The following is a 22557-nucleotide window of genomic DNA, read 5'->3' as shown; positions in this document are numbered from 1 at the left end:
TAAGAAGTGTTTATTTTTATTTTTTAAAATATATTTTATTGATTTTTTACAGAGAGGAAGGGAGAGGGATAGAGAATTAGAAACATCGATGAGAGAGAAACATCCATCAGCTGCCTCCTGCACACCCCCTACCGGGGATGTGCCCGCAACCAAGGTACATGCCCTTGACTGGAATCGAACCTGGAAGCCTTGAGTCCACAGGCCGACGCTCTATCCACTGAGCCCAACTGGTTAGGGCAGCATTTATTTTTAAAAATAAGTGGCACTGTATTCTTCAAAAAGTCAATATCATAAAACACAAGAGAGGTTGCAAAAACGTTCTAGTTTAAAGAAGACTAAAGAGATATGACATCTAAATGCACTATCTGATCTTAAACTGGATTATGTACTGGAGGGCAAAAGTTACTCTAAAGCAGCGGTTGCCAAACAGTGGTCCTTGAGGTCCAAAAGGTTTGTGACCACTGCTCTAAAGGGAATTATTGGTCCGACCAGCATGGCTCAGTGGCTGAATGTCGACCTATGAACCAGGAGGTCACGGTTCGATTCCTGATCAGGGCACATGCCTGCCTGGGTTGTGGGCTTGATACCCAGTAGAGGGCTGCAGGAGGCAGCTGATCGATGATTCTCATCATCATTGATGTTTCTATCTCTCTCCCTCTCCCTTCCTCTTTCTGAAATCAATAAAAAAATATATTTTTTAAAAAAGGATATTATTGCATCAATTGACAAAATTAAATATTGGCAGTATATTAGATAAAAGTAGTTATTGTATCAGTGTAATATTTACTGAAGTTGATAACTCTACAGTGGTTATATAAAATAATAGGCCATGACATATTCAACTTGCATTTAACTAGTTAAAAAAAAAAAGGATACACGGAAAGAGAAAGGGAAAGAGAGAATGAGCATAAATGCTAAAGCCGTAGGGCAAAATGTTAATAATATATGAATCTGGGCAAAGGATATATGTGTATTCTTTGTACTGTTCTTATTCTTGCAATTTTTCTTGTAAATTATTTACAAATAAAAAGTTAAAAACAATGATGTACCTGGGAATAAAGCCAACGGAAGATTTGTAATACCTTTTTGTAGAAAATGATGCAACTTATTGAAAGATACTAAAGAAGTCTTAAATAGATAGAGCGTGATACCATGTTCATGGATTGGAGCACTGAGTATCATAAAGATGTCTGTTCTTTCCAAATTTAATTATAGACTTAGTATAATTTCTATCAAAATTCCAACTGATTTTATTTATGCAGTTAGCTAAGCTGATTCTGAAATATATGTGAAAAAGCCGAAGGTTCAAGTATAGCCAAGAAACTCTTGAAGAACAACAAATTGGAAGTATTAGCATTATCAGTTATCAGGACTGATAAAGCTATTATAGTGAAGACACTGCAATTTTTGTAGGCCAGTGGAACATAAAAGAACACCTAGAAAGAGATCTATTTATTTCTGGAGACTCGATCTTTATTTTGTTGTTGTTGTTAAGCCTCATGTGAGGATATTTTTCCATTGACTTATTTTTAGAGAGAGTGGAAGGGAGGGGGAGAGAAAGAAACATCTATGTGAGAGAGACACATTAGTTCCTTGCGTCTCACACTTGCCCTGACCAGTGCCCAGATCGAGCCTGCAACCCCAACTGAGGTACATGCCCTTGACTGGAATCAAACCCAGGACCCTTCAGTCCAAGGGCAGATGCTCTATCCACTTACCCAAACTGGCTAGAGTAGGAGACTCAGGCTTGAACAAGGCTGGCATCAAATATCTGTAGGAAAGATGGGCTTTTCAGACTTTGGCAGTTGGTTATTCATATGGGAAGAAGTATAATTGGATCCCTACCTCAATTTGTATACAAAAATTCTGGGTAGATTAAAGAGCACATTTAAAAGATAAACCAATGATTTATTATTATTCATAGATCTTTGGGTTGAGTGGTTTCTGCTCTCCATACTACAAGTTGAGATCATTCATAAGGCTGCATTTAGCTGGGTCCTTGGCTGAGGCTGAAATGTCCTAAATGGCCTCACCCTGCAGATCCTTTCTCAAACGGTCTCTATTATTTAGTAACTAGAGGCCCGGTACACGAAATTCATGCATGGGAGGGGGTATAAAATGTATATATATCACAAGAAAAACAATTTCCATAATATTTTTATTGGTAAAATTCAAAATAATTGAGTACTTTTTTTTTTTTTGGTAATACAGATTCTACTAATAAGAGGAATGAAACTTTTTGGAGAGAAGGAGAGAGTGTAGTAGGTTCATAGGACTGCCATAACAAAGTACCACAAAGTACTCTGAGTGGCTTAAAATAGAAATGAATTCACAATTCTGGAGGCCAGAAGTCTGAAATCAAATAATCAGCAGGGCCCTAAATCCTCTGAAATTTTGGATAGAACCCTTCCTTGCCTCTTCCTAGCTGCTGGCAATCCTTGGCATTCTTAGCTTGCAGCTGTAATCACATGATACTCTTCCTGTGTCTGTCCGCATAATTTTCCTTCCTCTTTTAAAGATACCAGTCATGCCATGGCTGGTGTGGCTAAGTGGTTACAATGTCGGTCCGCACATAGAAGGGTCATGAATTTGATTTCCAGTCAAGGGCACATACCTGGGTTGCAGGCTCAGTCCCCAGCCCCAGTTGAGGCACATGTGGGAGGCAATCAATATGTCTCTCTCTCTCTCTCTCCCTCTCTCTTCCTGCCTCCCTCCACCCTCTGTCCCTTTCACTGTCTCTAAAAAAATATCCTCAGGTGAGGATTTTTTTAAAAAGGCACCAGTCATATTGGATGAAGGGACTACCCTATTTTAATATGATCTCATCTAATCTGATTACATCTGCATGTATAATAATTACATCTGTAATAACTCTTTCCAAATAAGGTCACATTCTGACATATTGGAGGTTAGAACTTGAACATATCCTTTTGATAGATATAATTCAATCCATAACAGAGAGGTACTATTTCACCTAATTGGAGTTCAAATTAAGTGTTCTCTAGAATCAAATTGAGCATAAATGTTCATCAGTAAAAACACTAACAGATGAATGGACAGATTTGGCCCTGGCTTAGACGTGGATATGTAGGGTATTGGGAATAATAAAGAAACCAAGGAAATGAGTAATATTTATTTTTTAAATTATATTTTATTATTTTTAGAGAAAGGAAGGGAGAGGGAGGGAGAGATAGAAACATCAATGATGACAGAGAATCATTGATCATCTGCCTCCTGCACGCCTCCTACTGGAGATTGAGCCCACAACCCAGGCATGTGCCCTGACCGAGAATTGAACCATGACCTCCTGGTTCATAGGTCAATGCTCAACCACTGATCCACACCGGCCTTATGGGAATGAGTAATATTTAAAGTAGTTGTTACTTTGTGTGCAAAACCTTTTTAATTTGATGTCCCATTTGTTTATTTTTGCTTTGAAACCAATAAAAAAAACCAAAAAGGTATCCTACCAAATGGGAGAAGATATTTGCAAATGATATACTCGATAAGGGGTTAATATCCAAAATATAAAGAACTCATACAACTCAACAAACATAAAAAAACACACACCAAAAACTCAATTAAAAAATGGGCAGAGAAACTGAATAAATATTTCTTCAAAGAAGACATGCAAATGGAAATGCAAATCAAAACCACAATGAAATATCATCTCACACCTGTCAGAATGGCTGTTATCCAAAAAGCAACATATACCAAGTATTGGCAGGCATGTAGAGAAAAGAGAACCCTTGTGCACTGTTGGTGGGGTTGTAAGTTGGTGCAGTCTCTATGAAAAACAGTATGGAGGTTCCTCAAAAAATTGAAAATAGAATTACCATAGGATCCAGCAATACCACTTCTGGGTATATATTCAAAGAAAATGAAAACACTAATTTAAAAAGATATATGCACCCCTGTGTTTATTGCAGCATTTTTTACAATAGGTAAGATATGGAAACACCCTAGGTGTCCATCAAAAGATAAATAGATAAAGAAAATATACAATGGAATATTATTCAGCCACAAAAATAATGAAATCTTGCCCTAACCGGTTTGGCTCAGTGGATAGAGCGTCAGCCTGTGGACTGAAAGGTCTCAGGTTCAATTCTGGTCAAGGCCATGTACTTGGTTGCGGGCACATCCCCAGTAGGAGGTGTGCAGGAGGCAGCTGATTGATGTTTCTCTCTCATCAGTGTTTCTAACTCTCTATCCCTCTCCCTTCCTCTCTGTAAAAAAAATTAATAAAATATATATTTTTAAAAATAATGAAATCTTAACATTTGTGACAGCATGGCTGGGCCTAGGGAGTATTATGCTAAGTGTGCTAAGTGCAGTAACCCAGAGAAAGAAAAATGCTGCCTGATTTAATTTATATGTGGAATGCAAGAAACAAACACAACAAAAAAGAAACAGACTTATAGATACATAGAACAAACTGAGGTTGCCAGAGAGGAGGAGTATGGGGGAATGGGCAAAAAAGATGAAGGGGATTAAAAAGTACAAACTTGTAAGTAAATCATAGGGATATAATGTACAGCATAGGGGATGTAGTCAATAATATTACTTTATATGATGACAGATGGTTACCAGACTTACCATGGTCATCCTATCTAATAAAGAGGGAATATGCTAATCACTGTCACACCCTCACAAAGATGGTGGCACCCAGAGCCAATAAGGAGGGAATATGCTAATTGACTGCCACGCCCTCAAAGATGGCAGTGCCCCCAGCCACAAGATGGTGGCGCCCAGTCCCCACGGCTGGGCCCACCACCAGGAAGGTCCTGCCTCCAGAGTCCCCCAGTCCCCTCAGCCCCCCAGCTGCCCAGGGCCGGCCCGAGGTGCAGGCAAGCCTCGGATGTCGGCTGCCCAGCTGCCCAGAGCCACCCGAGGCTCAGGTAACCAGGGCTGGCTGAGGCTTGCGCTGCTGGCAGTGGCAGCAGCAGAGGTGTGATGGGGGCGTTGCCTTCCCCTGATTGCCGGGTCGCCTCCTACCCCTGAGGTCTCCCAGACTGTGAGAGGGGGCAGGCCAGGCTGAGGGACCCTCCCGTCCAGTGCATGAATTTTCATGCACTGGGCCTCTAGTAAGCTATATAAATGTCAAATCATTATATTGTACACCTGAAACTAATATAATATTGTATGTCAACTGTTCTTTTAAAATGTAAAAAGTAAAATAGTTGTTACTATTTTAATAGGTGGGGGAGGAAGGAGAAGGATAGAGTTAGGAATAGACAGGCAGTTTCTGGGGTATTAGTAATGTTCTGTTTTTGTTTCTTGGTATTCATTTTATTTTGTTCTTTAAACTATATACTTTGGTTTATATGCTTTTTTGTATGTTTCTATACTTCACTAAAAATAGTTTGCCACCTCTCTGTTTCTTCCTCACTGCTCCACTCCCCTTCCTGGTTAAACCCTTCTCACACCATCTCTGGTCACTCCTCCAGATCTTGGCAAGATCCTTATGTTCTTTTGTTAACATGCCTGCTTATATATTACTCCTCTCTCTGGTTACTGTCCCCTTTTCTTTGTCATTGTTGTCGCTTTTGCTGTCCTCTCTTTATTTTTCTTAAAAATCCTTATTTACCTTTAGAAAGTAAATGAGAAAGTGGGTTTCCTTCCCTGTTATCTGACTTTATTTTTCTTCTCACCTAATAACTGAGTAAGTACAATGTTTAAAGTTAGGGTGGATGAATGTAAAAAGTGAATAGGCTCAGATAACTTTCCTCAGTACATTTGGATTAGAGAATCTTTTGATCAATACCTTGAGCTCTTTGCCAGTTTTCTAAGTTTGTATGTTTAACAGCTTTATTGAGATGTAATTCACATACCACACAATTCACTCACTTAAAATATACAATTCAGCCCAGCCAGTGTGACTCAATGGTTGAGCATTGACCCATGAATCAGGAGGTCATGATTTGATTCCTGGTCAGGGCACGTCAGGCTTGCTGGCTTGATCCCCAGTGTGGGGAATGCAGGAGGCAGACAATCAATGATTCTCTCTCATCATTGCTGTTTCTCTCCTCTCCCTTCCTCTCTGAAATCAATAAAAGTATTTTTTAAAAATACACAATTTGATGACTTAGTATATTCACCGAGTTGTGTAGCCATCACCACAATCAATTTTAAAATCTTTTTTATCACCCCTAAAAGAAAACCCACACCTCTCAGCTATCAATCCCCAACTTCCCCACCCCCCAGCTCTAGGCAACCACTAATTTTTGTTTCTCTGTAGATTTGTCGATTCTGGATATCCTATATAATAAAAGGCTAATATGCAAATTGACCAAATGGTGGAACGACTGGTCGCTATGACACGCACTAACCACCAGGGGGCAGATGCTCAATGCAGGAGCTGCCCCCTGGTGGTCAGTGCGCTCCCACAGGGGGAGCACCACTCAACCAGAAGCCCCGAGCCAGGCTCACAGCTGGCGAGTGCAGCGGCGGTGGTGGAGCCTCTCCCGCCTCCGTGGCAGCACTAAGGATGAGCGGGGGAGCGGGCTTAAGCCGTCAGTCTGTCATCACCCAAGGGCTCCCGGGCTGCAAGAGGGCGCAGGGCAGGCTGAGGCCACCCCTTCCTCCCCGTCCCCTGAGTGCACAATTTTGTGCACTGGGCCTCTAGTGTCATATAAATGGAATCACCCAACACATGGTCCTTCATAACTGGCTTTTTTTCAGTTAGCATAATATTTTCAAAGTTCTTCCATGTTACAGCTTGGATCAGTACCTCATTCATTTTTATTGCTGAATATATTCCACTGTATGGATATACCATATTTTATTTATCCATTCATTTGTTGATGGACATTTACAGTGTTTCCATTCTGGCTATTATGAACAAAGATGGGCATCCATTGAACAATTATTTGCTTTTAGGTCATTTCTTTTAAGTGGTATGTAGGCAATATGAAAAATCCCAAAGAATATAATAAAATTTATTCATAACCCCACCACTCATTTATAAGCTTTGTTAACACTTCTCTGTGGGAGAAAAATACATATTTATGTATTTTTTTAACTCGTTGTTTCTCTTTAAGACTTATTTTTCATTTGAGCAGATTTTGTTTGCCAAATCACTGCAAGACTGGCCAACTAAAGTTGTAATAAATAATTTATAAATTGCTGTGCAATGCGAGTACAGTAGTTATTAGCTAATCAGATGGCGAGGGAGGAGGGTTTAGAGAAAGTTTCACAGAGGAGGAAACATTATAAATATATATATATATATACTAGAGGCCTGGTGCACGAAAATTCGTGCACTCGGGCGGCGGAGGGGGGGGGGTTCCTCAGCCCAGCCTGCACCCTCTTGCAATCCGGACCCCTTGGGGGATGTCCACCTGGCGGCTTAGGCTGCTCCCTGGGGAAACGGGCCTAACCTGGCAGTCAGACATCCCTCTGACAGCCTGGGAGCCCTCAGCGGGCCTAAGCTGCAGTCGGACATCCTTAGTGCTGCTGAGGAGGTGGAAGAGGATCCTGCCACTGCTGTTAGCCCGGCTTGTGGCTGAGTGGAGCCTCCCCTGTGGGAGCGCACTGACCACGAGGGGGCAGCTCCTGCATTAAGCTTCTGCCCCCTGGTGGTCAGTGCACATCATAGCGACCAGTTGTTTCCAGTCATTCTGCCATTAGGGTCAATTTGCATATTAGCCTTTTATTTTATAGGATATATATATATATATATATATATATATATATATATATATATATATATATATATCCTACCTAATAAAATAGTAATATGCAAATTGACTGCACCTTTGCTATGCCCAAGCCATGCCCACCAGCCCAAGCCACGCCCACCAGCCAATCAGGGCGAGTATGCAAATTACCCAACAAAGATGGCGGTTAATTTGCGTATGCTGAGGGAGGGAGGAGTGAAGACTGAAGACAACTTAGAAGGAAGAGGGAGGAAAAGCGGAAAGCAAGGTGGCTGCCAGAGGGAAAGCCCGGGAGGGGTAGAGCGGGGCGGAGCAGGGCGGAGCAGGGCTGAGCAGGGTGGGCGGCAGAGGCCCGAGGGTGCAGGCGCGGCGGCCGCAATGGCGGCGGCTGCAACGGCGGTGGCGGTGGCATTGGCCGCAGCGGCTGCTTGCATGATTCTTCCTGCAAATGGGCTACTAATATATATATATATATATATATATATATACTAGAAGCCCGGTGCACGAAATTCGTGCACGGCAGGGGGTTGTCCCTCAGCCCAGCCTGTACCCTCTCCAATCTGGGACTCCTGGAGGGATGTCCGACTGCCCGTTTAGGCCCGATCCCAACAGGATCGGGCCTAAACGGGCAGTCGGACATCCCTCTCACAGTCCAGGACTGCTGGCTCCCAACTGCTTGCCTGCCTGCCTTCCTGATTGCGCCTAACCGCTTCTGCCTGCCAGCCTGATCACCCCCTAACCACTCCGCTGCCAGCCTGGTTGATGCTTAACTGCTCCCCTGCCAGCCTGTTTGCCCCCAGCTTCTCTCCTCTGCCGCCTGGTCACCCCTAACTGCCCTCTCCTGCAGGGTTGATCACCTCCAACTGCCCTCCCTTTCAGGCCGGGTGCCTCCTAACTGCCCTCTCCTGCTGGCCATCTTGTGTCCACATGAGGGCAGGATCTTTTACCACATGGGGGCAGCTATATTGTGTGTTGCAGTGATGATCAATCTGTATATTACTCTTTTATTAGATAGGATAGAGGCCTGGTGCACAGGTGTGGGCCAGCTGGTTTGCCCTGAAGGGTGTCCTAGATCAGGGTGGGGTTCCCTTGGGGCGTGTGGCGGCCTGAGCGAGGGGCCTGTGGTGGTTTGCAGGCCGGTCACGCCCCCTGGCTACCCAAGCGGAGACCCTGGTATCTGGAATTTATTTTCCTTCTACAATTGAAACTTTGTAGCCTGGAGCGGAGCCAAGCCTGCTGCTCCCTCCGGGGCGGCAGCCATTTCTGTGGCAGTTAATTCACCTTCTACAATTGAAACTTTGTAGCCTTAAGCGGGTGGGCCCGGCCAGGGTGTGCGGAAAGCTTTGCTTCCCCTGTTGCCGCCGGCAACCCTGGCCTGCTCTCTCAAGCTCCATTCTGCCGCCATTTGTTTCAATTTGTTTACCTTCTATAACTGAAACTTTGTAGCTTGAGTGGAGGCTTAGGCCTGCAACAGCTATGGAAAGCTTGGCTTGCTCTGTTACCTGGGAAACCTTGCTCTCTGTGGCTGTAGCCATCTTGGATTGGGGTTAATTTGCATACTCGCCCTGATTGGCTGGTGGGCGTGGCTTTGGCTGGTGGGTGTGGCTTATGTAGCGGAGTGATGGTTAATTTGCATATTACCATTTTATTAGAGAGGATATACGTTCTTCATACTGGTAAGTAAATAAAGCATTGAGGTTTCTAATAAAGTCACATTTGTTCTGTTGTAGGAAGCTGGCAGGATGTACAGTTTTTATCACAGGTGCAAGCCGTGGTATTGGCAAAGCTATTGCATTGAAAGCAGCAAAGGACGGAGCAAATATTGTTATTGCTGCGAAGACCACTCAAGCACACCCCAAACTTCCAGGCACAATCTATACTGCTGCTGAAGAAAGTGAGTGTGACAGTGCCATTTCATGAAATATCCTCATCATGGTTGCAATATATAGATAATTTACTGGAGCATTTAATTATAGCTCTTTGAAAGCTACCCTAAAAATAAGTTTATCTGCTTAAAAGTATTTTGTCACCTTAGAGCAGTGGTTGGGAACTGTTTTTCTCCTCTAACACTTTGAGTGATATGAGAGACTCCCACTAAAAATTGTGTCTCATGAGGGCAGTTGTTCTTGGATCTGAGTGGAGAATGGGAGAGTGGAAACAGAGAATTTGAGAGGTGGATGATGTGAACACTTTGAAAAAACTCTCCATGTTATTTATTTTCTGCACCATTTTCAGGTCATTATTATGACACTTTCAGTCCACAAATAATTACCGAGTGCTTATATTCAAGGCATTGTGCCAGGCACAGTGCCAGGAGGGAGAGCTTAAAAATTCAACTTCACCTGAGGTTGTTGGTTTTGTTAGTTATTTTAATAGCACTGTGGTTATGTTAAGAGAATACGTATCAAATATTGATGAATGAAGTGATGTCTGGGATTTGTTTTAAAATATACCAGCAGCCCTAGCTGGTTTGGCTCAGTGCATAAAGTGTCGGCCTATGGACCTGAAAGTTCCCGGGTTCAATCAAGGTCAAGGGCACGTACCTCAGTTGCAGGCTCCTCCCTGGCCTAGGCCCTGGTCAGGGCATGTGCAGAAGGCAACCAATTAATGTGTTTCTCTCACATTGATGTTTCTCTATGTCTTTCCCTCTCTCTCCCACCCTCCCTAAAAATCAATGGAAAAATATCTTTGAGTGAGGAGAAAAAAAAAAAATACACCAGCAAAAAACAAAATGAGTTTGGATGTAGATAAATTGTACTGGCTAAATATTAACAATCATTGAAGACTAGAGGCGCAGTGCACGGGTTCGTGCACCGGTGGGGTCCCTCAGCCTGGCCTGTGGGGATCAGGCTGAAACTGGCTCTCCGGCATCCCCCAAGGGGTCCCGGATTGCGAGATGACAGTTCTCGGGTGACACACTCTGGAATGGGGCTCCCTCCTCTCTGGTTCCAGGTGCATCACCTGAGAACCACAGCTGCCAAGTCCCCACAGCTCAGCAGCTCCTGCGTTGAGTGTCTGCCCCTTGGTGGTCAGTGTGTGTCATAGCTACTGGTCGGATGGTTGGACGGTCACTTAGGCTTTTATATAGATAGATAGGTGATAGATCCATGGTAGTTTATTATACTGTTCTTTATATTTTTTGAAAATTTTCATAATGGTTTTTTTTTTTTTAAATCCTCACTCAAGGATATTTTCTCCATTGATCCCTAGAGAGAGAGTGGAAGGGAGGGAGAGAAAGAGAAACATTGTGAGAGACACATCGACTGGTTGCCTCCCGCATGAGCCCCGACCAGAGATGGGGATCAGACTCACAGCTGAGGTACATGCCCTTGGTGCCTTGACTGGGAATTGAGCCCACGACCATTTAGTCCTCAGGCTGATGCTCAACCATTGAGCCAAACTGGCCAGGGCTCATAATAGTTTTTTAAGATTACCTTCCTTTTTTAGCTTTTTAATAGAATTTTAAAATTCCTCTTTGTTTTTTAATGGAACTAGTCTATCTAGTTTGAGGCTGGATATGGGTTAGACAATCTGTCCTACTGTAGTGGTTATAAGACATAGTTATTTATATTGATCTTCTGAAAATGGGGTACTTATTTCTTTTGACTCATATCAGGATGAAAGGTTTAATATTTACATGCTTTAATGCTCTTTTTGTTTCTTTATTCTTCATAGTTGAAGCCGCTGGAGGAAAGGCCTTGCCATGTATTGTTGATGTGAGAGACGAACAGCAAATCAGTAATGCAGTGGAGAAAGCAGTTGAGAAATTTGGAGGTAGTGCCGTAATTCTGATATAATTACTGAATATTGATAAAGTATAGGTGTAACTATAACTTCAATTAAAAAAATTTTTGAGTCTTTGGAGTATAACCAAAAATGAGTATTGTTTATATAGAAATGTAGCTTAAAACCTTCTAATGAGGGTTTTTTTTTATTTGGCAAGAATTATTTTGATAATATAACACATTTACCATCCAATATAAGGTTAGGATCTTGACAATAACATACATCTAACCAAACGTAGTTCCTTAGATCCCATTCCATCCTCTTGCCTCTCTTCAATTACTATAACCATATGTTACATATGCAGTGGCTGGGCATGGAAGACTGGATACAAGGTGCAGCAATAATCATTATTCTAGATTCATTTTATTTTATAAATGAGTTACCAAAACACACTTGATCTTGGATGATTTGCCTGGAACCCAAACTCTGGTCCCAGTCCCCAGGACCAGAAAGGGCCTTAGAAGGGAGGGAGATCTGTGTGCTTGGAAGGAGGACAGCCTTTGGAAAGATGCTAGAGAAGAGGGAAAATTTTAAACACGTTAATCTTAAGTTCTTGGAGGCAAGGAGGGATGCCCAGGACATAAGAGGACAGATAAAAATGGAAGCTACAAACCACCAAGGACTAAGCCTCCTTGTAGTTTCACATGGAGCTCTGGTGATGGTCTGTCTCCATTGTGCTAGAGAAAATCATTTGGGTATTTTGACACAGCTACTTAGTTTTATATTGGTGTATTGATTAGTCAGTTTATCTAAAAGAAGTATTTGTGAACCAACTTAGGTTCAACTACACAGAGTAAATGTTTTTATTTCTTTTTGTTATTAAGTTTAAATTTCATTAATAGGAAGTTGATTATTTGAAAACAGGAATTGATGTCTTGGTGAATAATGCCAGTGCTATTAGCTTGACCAACACATTGGAAACACCTACGAAGAGAGTGGATTTGATGATGAATGTCAACACCAGAGGCACCTACCTTACGTAAGTTAAAGAATTGTCAGGGAGAGCCCTAGCCGATTTGGCTCAGTGGATAGAGCGTCAGCCTGCGGACTGAAGGGTCCTCGGTTCGATTCCGGTCAAGGGCACATGCTTGGGTTGTGGGCTTGATCCCCAATAGGGGGTGTGCAGAAGGCAGCCAATCAATGATTCTTTTTTTATTTTTTTAAAAATATATTTTATTGATTTTTTACAGAGAGGAAGAGAGAGGGATAGAGCGTTAGAAACATCGATGAGAGAGAAACATCGATCAGCTGCCTCTTGCACACCCCCAACTGGGGATGTGCCCGCAACCAAGGTACATGCCCTTGACCGGAATCGAACCTGGGACCTTTCAGTCCGTAGGCCGACGCTCTATCCACTGAGCCAAACCGGTTTCGGCCAATCAATGATTCTTTCTCATCATTGATGTTTCTCTCTCTCTCTACCTCTCCCTTCCTCTCTGAAATCAATAAAAATATGTTTAAAAAAAACAACTCATCTCAATTTACAAAAATACTTTGTTTAGAAAGAAAAAAAAAAGAATTGTTGGGGAAAATGTTGTAATGTTTTCTCAAAAGATAGTAGTAAACAGATTTGAAACAGATTGGCAATACAGTTTAAAATCCAGTCAAAAGGCCTAAAAGTGCTCTAAGTTAGTAGATAGTATTTTAAATAAATTGTTTTATTCAGAGATCCTTTTTTTTTTTCTGTAAATCTAATAAATACTAAAGTATAGCTCATGTATTTTCAAACATTTGTATGAAGAAAGACATACAGGGTATCCCCCAAATATATATACACACTTTAGTAGCTGTTAGCTTAATTTTGAAAATGAAATATATTTTAATAAACACTGCCTTTATAATTATTCAAAGTGTGTGAATATATTTTATGGGAACACCATATATGTGCATACCAAGTCTTCTAATTACTCAAGCCAGCAAGAGTCTCTCCTTCCTTTGAAAAACACTTGGGTTTTAGTTATATAAATAACAGGAAGCTCATTATGAATCACATTATTTATTTATTTATTTTCAAATATATTTTTATTGATTTCAGAGAGGAAGAGAGAGAGAAAAACATCAATGATGCCCAGCTGGTGTGGTTCAGTGATTGAGCGTAGACCTGTGAACCAGAGGAGGTCATGTTTCGAGTCCCGGTCAGGGCACATGCCCAGGGCTTGATCCCCAGTGTGGGGCATGCAAGAGGCAGCCAATTGATGATTCTCTCTCATCATTGATGTTTCTATCTCTCTCTCCCTCTCCCTTCCTCTCTGAAATCAATAAAAATATATATTTTAAAAAAACTTACTTACTGTAGAAATGTTCCACAGAGGTGCAGAAATTAAGTTTGTTCATTGTATTGTTCACTAGATACAAAGACACAAAAGTGTCTTGCTAAAAAGTAAAAATGGACTATGTCATGAAGTCTAAGTACTAAATACACCTCTATGATTTGAAACACAGACAGATCAGTGCTTTACTCATGTTGAATACAAACATGATCATCTACTGTATGGCAAGATTGTGTGGCTAGTGTATTGTTGAGGAAATTGACTCTCTTTGCCACTTAAGAGAGAATTCCCAGTTCAGTTCCCAAACAAAGAATGGGTCAAAGGCTTGGCTTTTTTAGTTGACATTATGACTTATGTAAACACAAATGCATGGTTCTCATTGTTCATTCCTTGTGAAATTATGTCTTTGGAAACCCATTTGGCAAGAACAATTTGGACCCTTATCTATTCTGAGGTCATTTTCTAAAAATGAAAATGATGGCCTAAACTACATTCCTTTGAATGTGAAATATGGTCTTATGCCTGGATTAGGTTTAGTTTGTTTCCTATTGATGTTTTGAGGTGCAGTTCACTGTTTTAATCACTGTCAGCTCTAATATTGGTTGCCCCTCCCCACCTCACCCCCATAAAAGTGAAGCACCTTTGGAAAGGAATAATATATATAAAAATCCATTAGTGATATTGATTGTAATTGGTTTATAAACTTGAAAAGACATTGATGATGGTTCCAAGAATCTATAATAATAAAAGCGTAATATGCTAATTAGACCAGACAGCCAAACAGCCAAGCTCTTCTGGATGAAGCCAGGGCTGCAAGGGCTGAGGCAAGCCCCCGAGGCTGCGAGGGCTGAGCCCCTTGCACAAATTTTGTGCATCGGTCCTCTAGTATTGTAGTAAGAAAACTGACTTGAAAGAAGAGTGGACAAGTTCAAAGTTCTAGAAGTTATTGAATGTGAAATAAAATGAAAAGCTATAAAATTATTAAGCTACAATATTTAACATGTTATAGCTTAATAATGAAAATTTTTAAAATATTGGACTTGAGTTCCTGTAAAATAAATTGCCTACCTTTATAAACAGTATTTAAAAAACCCGAAAACTTAATATTGCTCCCAAAGGCATATTGCATTGCATACTGGTGCAAATTAACTTTGGAAATATATTGGGAGTTATGTTATTAAATTACAATTCCAGCATAGTAGGAATATCACATCTACTAAAGATGAAATAAGTCAACCTATATAATAGTAATAATAGCAGTAGTTTATTTCATGGGTTTAGCATATGTACTGTTTTAAATATCTCATATATATCATCTCATTTTAATCCCTTGGTCAACCCTAGATGGTAGCAGGCATTACCAACATTTACCAATGAGAAAACTGAGAAGTAGAATGCTATATATTTTCCCCAGGATCACACAAGGAAGGGGCAGAAGGAGGATTTGAACCGAGGTGTGTCTGACTGGAATACCCATGTTCTTTGCACAGTACAAGCTGTGCTTGCTGACAATTACATTGACTGTTACTGAAAAGTGTGTGTGTGTGTGTGTGTGTGTGTGTGTGTGTGTGTGTGTGTTGGGGAGGGAGAAGTGTGTGTTGGGGAGGGAGAATTTTGAAGGATGTAGTTGAGGATAACCTCAGTTGGATTTAAGGCTAATGTGCCCAAGGATTTTATTATCATCATCAAGTAGATTATTTTGTCAGGCCATTAAGCAAAGTTTCAAGGTTGAAAAATTAGTTGCTTTTCCCATGTTCATTCTAGAAGAGTAAAAATAAACAACAAAAGTGCTCTATAGCCCTAACCGGTTTGGCTCAGTGGATAGAGCGTCGACCTGTGGACTCAAGGGTCCCAGGTTCGAGTCTGGTCAAGGGCATGTACCTTGGTTGCGGGCACATCCCCAGTAGGGGGTTTGCAGGAGGCAGCTGATTGATGTTTATCTCTCATCAATGTTTCTAACTCTTTCCCTCTCTTTTCCTCTCTGTAAAAAATCAATAATATATATATATATATATATATATATATATATATATATATATATTTTAAAAAGTACTCTATAGATTACTGAACAAATTCAGTTTCTCTGTAGAAGTAGATTAAAATAAAACTTTTAAAAGTGGGATGGTTGTTAGAAAATTATTCATTTGGCTTGTGTTTTCTTTCGCTTTCAGGTCTAAAGCATGTATTCCTCATTTGAAAAAGAGTAAAATTGCTCATATCCTCAATCTCAGCCCACCACTGAACCTAAATCCACTGTGGTTCAAACAGCACTGTGGTAGGTGGTAGGATGAGGGGATGGTTTGTTTATTTGTTTTGCATTAAATCAGTGCATCTATTATGTAATCACAATTTACATATACATTCAGCATTACATTTTCTATGCAGAATCAGTAGCATTTTGGAAAGTAGATTCTTAAACTTTTGTCTGTAATTATAGAATTTAGGTATAAAATATATTCATTAAAATGCGCAGATCTTAATGGTTCAGTTTGATGAGTTTTGACAAATGTATACACCTGTAAAGCCAACATCCAAATTAAGATATGCATTTCCATCATCCCAGAAAGCTCCCTCAAGTCCCAATGACTGTGTTTTATTGAATGTAACTTATCTATAATAATAAAAGCATAATATGCTAATTCGACCAGATGTCCTTCCGGATGATCTTCTGGACGAAGCCGCAGAGGCGGCTGCTGTGGCAGGCAGGGGCCAAGCCCCTTGCACAAATTTTGTGCATCAGGCCTCTAGTTCTTCAATAAAGTTAGTTAAAAATATCCATGAAATACTTTACCTTCCACAGCAAACTAATGATTCAAGGTGTGTTAAATAACAAGATTTATGTGTAAGTACCTCCTTTAAAATAGTTGTATCAGAGACTTAGTCCTTATTTCACAAAGCAAACTAAAAGAAGTTCTATTTTCATTGACAAGGTTAATAAACAAGTTTGTAGCCTTTAGTTGTTATTATTTTACTAGCAGTAGTTTCCCTTTAAATGAACACTTTCATTCTTTACAAAAAAAAAAACAGATTAAGAAACAGTAATGTTACTTACTCCAATAATATTAAGGGAAATTAAAGTTTATTACTGTGTCTTTTCTTTTAATAAATTATTAGGATGGAAACATATAAAGAAGCTCTTCCCTGTTCAGATACCTCCATAAAAACTTTTTTTAAAGAGTTATGTTTTAAAAACTATGTTTTGTATTTATTATATTATTAAAGAATTCTAAAAAATGTATCAGGAAAATATAGTAATAGAAAGGAATTAATTTATTTATTAATTAACTATTACTTCTCGTGGTTCCTTTCAGCTTATACCATTGCTAAGTATGGTATGTCTATGTGTGTGCTTGGAATGGCAGAAGAATTTAAAGGTGAAATTGCAGTCAACGCATTATGGCCTAAAACAGGTATTGTACTTAAAAAATATTTTCTTAATTCTCATTTATTGTTCTTTTTTTAAAAAATTACTTTATTAAGGTATCACATATTTGTCATCAACCTCCCCCCCCCATTCCCTTCCTAAACCCCCCCATACGCATGCCCCCCTCCCCCTGTTGTCCGTGATCACTGGTTAGGCTCATATGCAAGCACACAAGTCCTTTGGTTGATCTATCTCCCTTGTCCCCACCCTCCCCTACCTTCCCTCTGAGGTCTGACAGTCTGATCAATGCTGTTCTTGTTCTTCAGTCTATGTTGTTCATCTTTTCCCCTAGATGAGTGAGCTCATGTGATACTAGGAATACACTTATAGGAACCGAAAATGAGACAAGCAATAATAGTTATGCTGAGAGGCAAATGAATCAGTCTATAGTGAATTTCTTTCTGGGCCAACAGTTCTTTTGAGTCCCGGTTTCTATGTCCAACAGTTGTTTATGTGTTCATAACAGCAATGATATTTCAGTTCTGGATTTATTGTTCTTTTAAAAAATTATTTATTGATTTCAGAGAAAGAGAGGAAGGGGGAGAGAGAGCAAAAGAAACATTGATTTGTTGTTCCACTTAGTTATGCATTCATTAGTTGCTTCTTGTCTGTGCCCTGACTGGGGATTGAACCCATAACTTTGGTATATTGGGACAATGCTTTAACCAACTGAGCTACCCATTTATTGTTCTTGACACTCTTGAGATGCATCTTGGGTGAGCAGGGTGGGGTAGGAGTGAGTAGATTGTCAAAGGTAACCTCAGTCTGTCTGTTGGGAAACCAGTTAAACTCTTTATTGTACATATAAGACATTTTCCAGCTTTCACTTGGACTATATGACTGACTCTGAAGCAGATCGCTATACTGGAAACATTGAACATTGGGACACTTGAAGAGTTTCATTTACAGCCAACAGGAAGCCAGCTGTGCTTCCCTAACCTTTTCTCCATCCTCATGTTTGATACCTTACTAAATTCTGCAGATTCTCATGCTGTTGTTTTATCCTCATACATCCCAACAAATATTTCTTTAGTTTCTTATATTCTTACTACCTTTGTCTTTTTCCACTATAAAAAACCGATTTATCTGTTACTTTCACATGAATTCTGAGCTCACAGAGTGCCTAGACCACCTTGAGGTGACAAGAACCTACATATGGCTGGACTTTGTATGCAGCTTTAGAATTTATGTACAGCATTGTTTTATTTATTTCCATCACTCCACAAATATCTATTGGACAGTTACCATGGGGTGAACACTGTAGGGTACTGGAATACTTTTTTGGCCTTTTCACCTAGTAGATGACTAGGTCAGTAGGAATTGACTGTTAAAAGCACATTTAATCTAGTATTTTTATGAAGTACTGTAGCCTTACAGGTACTCTTGAACTGAACTGCCACATATGGCAGTGTAAAATATACCCAGAATTCTAGTTTAGGAACAGATGAAGGATTTCTTTTCATCTTTGCTTCCCATCTGCTGTGCAGTGGGTGAAGGGATTTCCTCAGCTCCAACCAGTTGGGAGGGGTCTGATGGCCCATGGTGTTGAAGCTGAGGAAACAAGGTGCTATGGGTAAGAATTTATGGAACACAGGGGCACGTTGCTGATGTAACTTAGGAAAATAAAGCTTTCTCAGCCAGCTCTCTAGTCGCCATCTTTATTCTAAGGACTCCAAGAATCAATTGTTAAAAATTTCTTTCTTTTGTAATTTGACCAAGACTCCTTTACTTACTAGCTCATTGTGGGATCAGAATCATGTTTTATTGTTTCTTTGTATCTCTTATGTTTCTGTGTCAGACACAGTCCTTTTAAGATTTTCTAGAAAGTAATATTCTTTGCAATGGGGTATAAGGTGAGCGTGAAAAAAAGTGCTTCTACAACATTTTTCAAACTACATGTCAAGACTCATTGGTGAATCATGAAATCTACTTAGTGAGGCATAAAATCAATTTAGTGGATTGTGAAATTGATTTAGTAAGCAGCAGCCAGAATTTTTTGTTTTGTTTTATTTCTAATGGAATAAAATAGAAAATATTAGACAGTACTGCACATAGTAAGGGTCAGTATTATTTCATAAACTTTTGTTTCCTATATAAATGTTATATATGAATAAAATACGTTAGTGAGTTGTATGTGTATATATTATACATTCTTAGTCATGTCAGTAAAAAGTGTTACTTATTGTGGATCACAGTCAAAGACTTTAAAAGTTTACACTTTACTGTGACTCTTTCTACTTCCTTTTCTTCTCAATCTCCTCCTCCCACATCAAACATTGCTATTACTAAAGTTAAAAGATAGTGAGATTCAGGTAGTTCGTTAGAAAGGAAGGTCTCCACGATGACAAAAGTCCTAACATAATATTTTCCCTCTTTGTACTCCTGGTATGTAACTTTCTATTCATTTATCTTCCAAACATTTTTATATTCCAGGCACAGTGCTCTGTACTATTTACTCATTATTCATATAATTTATTAAGTGTCTTCTCTGTACAAGGTATTAGGAGGTACTAAGATGAATGTGATGCAGTCCTTACCTTCAATTAGTTTTACTATTTATTGTGAAAGATGAAAGAATTGGTTGCCATCGCACTTTGTTCTTCCTTCCCTGCTTCTACCCTCCGAATCTTTAGTTTTTTGGGATCCAGGGGTAACAAAGTTAGAAAAGGCCTTGTCTAACTGTAAAAATTTTATATTTTATTTATCCAGCATATATTGATTGAGCATCTATTCTAGTTGCTTAACATACATTATAGGACAAAACAGACAAGAATCTGTTGGAGTTAGTAAGGAGAACGAGGCAAGGTGTTCCTGGCAGAGGGAACCCGTTCCAGGAGGGAACAAGAAAGGCTGTAGTATGGGAAAATACTGTGTTGGTGGAACTACAAGGAGTTTGATCTGGTGTCTGTGTGATAGGGTGTAGGCTTTTTATTTCCCACAGACCTTGAGCAACTGTAATGCTCAGATGGAATGTTGAGTGGGTATGAGGTGGTGGGGGAAGATGGATGAACTAGGTCCCAGGTCTTGATTGCCAAGTTTAGGAGCTTGAATTTTAATCTATATTCAGTAGAGAACCACTTTAGAATCTTAGAAGCAGGAGAGATATAATAAGCAGTGGGAAAACAGGAGCAGTGGAGTGATATGGTTGTTGATGAGGTTTAAGAAGTATAATTTGGCATCCGAATATAGGATGGCTTGTAAGATTGGAGAGAGGAGCCAGGAAAGCTAGCTAGAATACAGCATCTACACTAATAAAAGAGAAACATGCAAATTACTGTCACTCCACTACACTACCAGCCAATCAGAGTGAGTATGCAAATTAACCTGAAACCATGGCAGCAGCCCTGCTACCCCCACCCCCCACCGCTCCGGGCCTGGGGGGGTCGGAGAAGTCGGGTGCCAGCGCCTGAGGCTGGCTGTAACCTGGGAGACGAAGAAGCTGCCTGCCCTGTGATCCCAGGCCACAGCCAGCAGCAGAAGCCTCACGTCCGCCTGCCCCATGTCCTGGGGGAGACAGAGAAACCCGGCCCCAGCGCCTGAGGCTGGCTGCAGCCCGGGAGACGAAGAAGTCCCCTGCCCCCTGATCCCAGGCCGCAGACAGCAGCAGAAGCCTCACGTCCACCGGCCCCACGTCCTGCGGGGGACAGAAACCAGGCCCCAGCGCCTGAGGCTGGCTGCAGCCCGGGAGACGAAGAAGTCCCCTGCCCCCTGATCCCAGGCTGCAGACAGCAGCAGAAGCCTCACGTCCACCGGCCCCACGTCCTGGGGGAGACGGAGAAACCGGGCCCCAGCACCTGAGACTGGGTGCGGCCCGGGAGACGAAGCCGCCTGCCCCATGATCCCAGGCCACAGCCAGCTGGAGAAGTCGCCCACACTGCATCCCAGGGAAGATGGAGAAGCCTCTCGTTCGCCTGCTCCACGTCCTGGGGGAGACAGAGAAACCAGGCACCAGCACCTGCGGCTGGCTATAGCCTGGTAGATGGAGAAGCAGCCCACCCCGCAGTCCCAGGAGCCAGCACTTGCGGCTACAGTCCAGGCGAAGCCACCTGCCCACCATCCCCTGTGGCTGCAGCCAGCCTGGGCACCTATGGCTGACCAGAGAGAGGGAAGCCCGGATCCCGGGTGCCTGTGGTTGGCTGGAGGAGGGAGTCCTGGGTCCCGGATGGGGGGCCTAGGCAGAGGTGGTTAGGGGCAATCAAGCCAGCAGCGGAGCAGTTAGGGACAATCATGCTGGAAGGCAGAAGAAGTTAGGGTCAATCAGGCAGGTAGGCAAGTGGTTAGGAGCCAGCAGTTCTGGATTGTGAGAGGGATGTCCGACTGCCGGTTATCCCGAGGGGTCCCAGATTGGAGAGGGTGCAGGCCGGGCTGAGGGACACCCTCACCCCCATCCCTCGTGCACCAATTTTGTGCACTGGGCCACTAGTTGTTTATAATTGAGGCAATGAAAATGGATTTTAGAGTGTGTCCAAGGTGCTGGCTACTTTTTAGGTCTCTATTAAAAAAAAAAATAGCCCTAGCCAGTTTGGCTCAGTGGATAGTGTCGGCCTGGGGACTGAAGGGTCCCAGGTTTGATTATGGTCAAGGGCACGTATCTCAGTTGCAAGCTTCTGGCCCTGGTCAGGGGCATGCAGGAGGCAACCAATCAATGTGTCTCTCTCACATCAGTGTTTCTCTCTGTCTCTCCATCTCCCTTCCACACTCTGTAAAAATCAATGGAAAAAATATCCTTGGGTGAGGATTAAAAAAAATATGATTCCTCATCCTAGACTGTATAGAGTGGCTCTCTTTCTATGTCTGCTAGAAGCTGAATAATATCCCAACATTACTGCCCTTTAAGGAAAAGGAGATTTACTGCACTTAATGGAATGGATATAGCGTAACATTTATTATCAATTAGAGGCCCAGTGCATGATTGAATCATGCACGTGTAGGGTCCCCTACACGCTTTCGCTTTTCGCGGTGGAGCTGGGTGCCTGTCCGCTGGTGCCGGAGCAGACAGGCACCCAGCTCCCACGCTTTTGATGGTCCACGGCCGCTGAGGGGGGCTGCCGCGGACACCTGGCTACCCTGCCGTTGAGAGGCGCAGCTGGGTGTCCGCGGCAGGCCCCCTCAGCGGCCGCGTATCTGGCTGTTGAGAGGCACAGGGGGCGGGAGTCACGCCCCCTGCGCCTCTCAACAGCAGGGTAGCCCCCCTCAGTGGCAGCGGATCCGTGCCTCTCAATGGCCGGATAGGCCACCCTGAGTCCCGCCCCCCAGCCTCCCGCCGCCCAATCGTGGGCGTAGCGGAGTGATGGTAATTTACATGTTACTCTATTATTAGATAGGATAACCAAAGCAGTGTCCTGGTCCACTCGCTGTTTGTCCTCTCTGGCTCGGTGTGCCTTCTCTACACCAGCTGCATGAGCCCTTCTGGGTCTAG

General features: G+C 41.8%; 1 protein-coding gene across 1 annotated transcript in view; it reads left to right on the top strand.

Moving 5' to 3' along the window:
- Positions 1-22557, top strand: part of HSDL2 (hydroxysteroid dehydrogenase like 2) — a 45619-nt gene that overhangs the window by 4444 nt on the left and 18618 nt on the right. Inside the window, exons 2-6 of the mRNA XM_079791058.1 lie at positions 9389-9552; positions 11334-11432; positions 12309-12423; positions 15886-15989; positions 17026-17124. Coding sequence (XP_079647184.1) covers positions 9389-9552; positions 11334-11432; positions 12309-12423; positions 15886-15989; positions 17026-17124 — 581 coding nt within the window. The remainder of the gene's footprint in view (positions 1-9388; positions 9553-11333; positions 11433-12308; positions 12424-15885; positions 15990-17025; positions 17125-22557) is intronic.

Source organism: Cnephaeus nilssonii (genome assembly GCF_951640355.1).
Source record: "Cnephaeus nilssonii genome assembly, chromosome: 14".
Lineage (NCBI taxonomy): Eukaryota > Metazoa > Chordata > Mammalia > Chiroptera > Vespertilionidae > Cnephaeus > Cnephaeus nilssonii.
This window is presented reverse-complemented; position numbering and strand designations above follow the sequence as displayed.